At 45.5% G+C, this 3,230-nt stretch overlaps 1 protein-coding gene across 2 annotated transcripts in view; it reads left to right on the forward strand.

Annotated features, from left to right (window-relative positions):
• Positions 1-3,230, forward strand: part of St3gal5 (ST3 beta-galactoside alpha-2,3-sialyltransferase 5) — a 53,548-nt gene that overhangs the window by 44,984 nt on the left and 5,334 nt on the right. For both annotated transcript variants that reach the window (XM_021190328.2, XM_021190327.2), the window contains exons 5-6: positions 716-902; positions 2,495-2,653. In XM_021190328.2, the coding sequence (XP_021045987.1) occupies positions 716-902; positions 2,495-2,653 (346 nt within the window). The remainder of the gene's footprint in view (positions 1-715; positions 903-2,494; positions 2,654-3,230) is intronic.

Below are 3,230 nucleotides of genomic sequence, written 5' to 3' on the forward strand. Positions count from 1 at the left end.
GATGCTCAGGATCAGTGTGTGTGTGTGTGTGTGTGTGTGTGTGTGTGTGTGTGTGTGTGTGTGTGTGTGCGTGCGTGTGTGTGTGTGTGTACAAACCATGCCCTTCAGTTTCAAACAGGAGAAAACAGTCTGGCCCAGTGGCACGCTTTGGCATTTAGTTGACCTATAACTGAGGGATTAGCTTGGTTTAGTAACCAAGGGATTAGGTGTTTAAGGTCTGGAAGAGGAAGTACCCATGAGACGGAAAGTTTAGCTACAACTGTGCTGCAGACCCTTTCATGGGATTTCAGAAGACCATTAACTAGCTGGGCACAGTGGCACATCTCCGTAACCCCAAGTACTCGGGAAACTTTGCAATTCTGTCAAGAACTCTTAATTATCAAAGCAAACAGGAGATTTTCAAAGAAAGCAACATCTAGGAAAGCCCCAAATGTTCTATATTTGGATTAGCTTAAAACACTAGGACATGACAGAACCACTTATGTTGACAGTCATAGGACCGTATGCTGGTGTTCCTCCATGGACTGCAGGCTGCATTCAGTCAGGACCACGAGGGACAGTCAGTGTTGTGAAGTGTGCAGAGGCCATTGGGAGGGAAGCCTGTTCCAACAATGTCCTGATTCATGGGGACATGGCATAGGATGTGGGGATGTCATGTGGTATGACCGGATGGTTAATGGCCTCCTTTGTCAATTGTTCCCTTTTGTCTGATCAGGTTAAACAGTGCACCAGTTGAGGGTTATTCTGAACACGTTGGAAATAAAACTACTATAAGGATGACTTACCCAGAGGGTGCTCCACTGTCGGACATTGAATACTACGCCAACGACTTGTTTGTTACTGTTTTATTTAAGAGTGTTGATTTCAAGTGGCTTCAAGCAATGGTAAAAAATGAAAGCCTGGTAAGAACTCACAGTCCTCGGGCAGTCAGACATAGATAAAACCTTAGAGCATCTTGGATTGCAATTATGGACATTTATTTTTTAAATAGACACAGTAAAATTCATACTTTTGTGTTGTCTTTCAAATTACACTCTCCGTGTCTGTAGAAACCTCTCAGAACTCTTGCTGCAAATTGCTTCTAGAACCTGGTTAAGAACTGGGTCATGGGACTGAAAATGCAGCTCAGTTGTAGAGTGCTTCCCTGGCATGCAGAAGGCCTGGGTTCGATCCCCGGCACCACATAAAGCCGGGCACAGGGGTGCACACCTACAATCTCAGCTCTTGGGAGGCGAGGACAGGAGGATAAGCTCTGGGTCATCCTCAGCTGCATAGAGTTGGGGGCCAGCCTGGGCTACGTGTGATCCTGTCTTAGAAACAAACAAGTAAATTAAAACTAGGAGAGACTCTATGTGAAAATGGTGGTCATTACTAAGGGGGATGAGCTTCAGTTCCTTCTGAGACTAGGTACCTTCTTCTCCAGAATAGACTCTAATAGCTTTTAGTTAGTTCAAGAAGTGAGACTGCCAGGGTGGAGAATATATACGTATGTATATATCATCCCAAAGATGTTCTCCAAAATGCTATAGTCAGGATCCTGTTGTTGTGGTAAATCCAAAGTCTCCTAGAAAGGCAGAGCAGAGCCTTCTACTTGGTCGGATTCCTGTTGTTGGTCTGTCCAGTAATCAAATAATGTTACTTTGTAGTTCCATCCATGAAAGTGAAATAATTTTCACAGTTCAGTTATCAAGCTGATCATAATTATCTATGTCTAAAACTAAGAGGATAGGGTCAGCAGAGATGGCTCAGAGGGTGAGCCATCATGGTGCCTGCCACCATGCCTGACAACCCAAATTTAATCCCAGGGACCTGCATGGTAAAAAAGAGAGAAATGACTCTCAGAGATTTTTCTCCACACAACACACACACACACACACACACACACACACACACACACACACACACACAAAAGCTAAAATATACATTGTTTTAAATTAGCTCCATACTATGAAGTGGAGCCACTTCTATCTCCACAGCCTGATTTTCTACAGATTATTGTGATCTTGGATTTTCTATTGCATAGAATTTCTGATGGGAAAATGAAGTGACCTACAGCCTGTTGCTAAGCAACTTTATGAGACTAGGAGATAAAGTCAGTGGCAAGCGGGTACTGGTGAGAACCCATCCAGCAAGACACGCACAGCACTCAGTACCCTTAAATCCAGCCAGCTTACTGTCCTTCCCTGGGAACACGTGGCTGGGGATTGTAAAAGAGACGGTCTCAGGTCATCCCTGGGCAGTTTTTTCCTCAAGTAAATAAATCGGTTCTGTTCAGGTCTGTGCCACCTTTGTAAACTGTGAGTTTCAGGTCACACTATTGGGTTGGAGTGCTGGTTTCACAGGAATTGAGGTGATGATGCTCTAGGGTTTGGGGTACAAAGCCAAGTGGAGTCAGGCCCATGGCCTTGGCATAACTAGAGTGACTCTCTTATCACCGCTGTTGACAGGATAGCATCACCAAGCATTCCAGTGACTGCTTGCCTTCTTTCCACAGCCATTTTGGGTTCGCCTCTTCTTTTGGAAGCAGGTGGCAGAAAAAGTCCCACTCCAGCCAAAGCACTTCAGGATTTTGAACCCAGTTATCATCAAAGAAACTGCCTTCGACATCCTTCAGTACTCGGAGCCTCAGTCAAGATTCTGGGGCCATGATAAGGTATTCTTGTTGCTACTCTGTGAACTGCTCTCTGGGTACAAGAGGAAACTTCTTCAAGTTTTGTGTGGATGCATCCGTATCCCAGCCTGTGGGGTCGCCACCCTTTTGGGAAGCGAATGTCCCTTCACAGGGCTGCATATCAGACGCCCTCCAGATCAGACGCTCAGGTTACGATTCATAGCAGTAGCAGAGTCACAGATGAAGTAGCAGTGAGGATAGTTTTATAATTGGGGTCCCCACACCCTGAGGAACCGTATTAAAGGGTCTCAGCATTAGGAAGGTCGAGAGCCACTGCTGTAGAAGCATCTGTAGTAGGGAAACCTACTCGCCGACCAGACAAGTCCTTGTGTGCCAGGGCTCAGTGTGGTTGAATTCACCTCCTTCCTGGTGTACTCTTTTTTGGTTTTTCAAGACAGGATTTCTCTGTGTAGCCCTGGCTGTCCTGGAACTCAATTTGTAGAGCAGGCTAGCCTCAAATTCATGTAGATCCACCTGCCTCTGTCTCTGCCTCTGGAGTACTGGGACTAAAGGTGCATGTCACCACACCCAGCTAGGAAATCTTTCTTTTTTTTTTTTT

The sequence above is a fragment of the Mus pahari genome, chromosome 2, assembly GCF_900095145.1.
Source record: "Mus pahari chromosome 2, PAHARI_EIJ_v1.1, whole genome shotgun sequence".
NCBI lineage: Eukaryota > Metazoa > Chordata > Mammalia > Rodentia > Muridae > Mus > Mus pahari.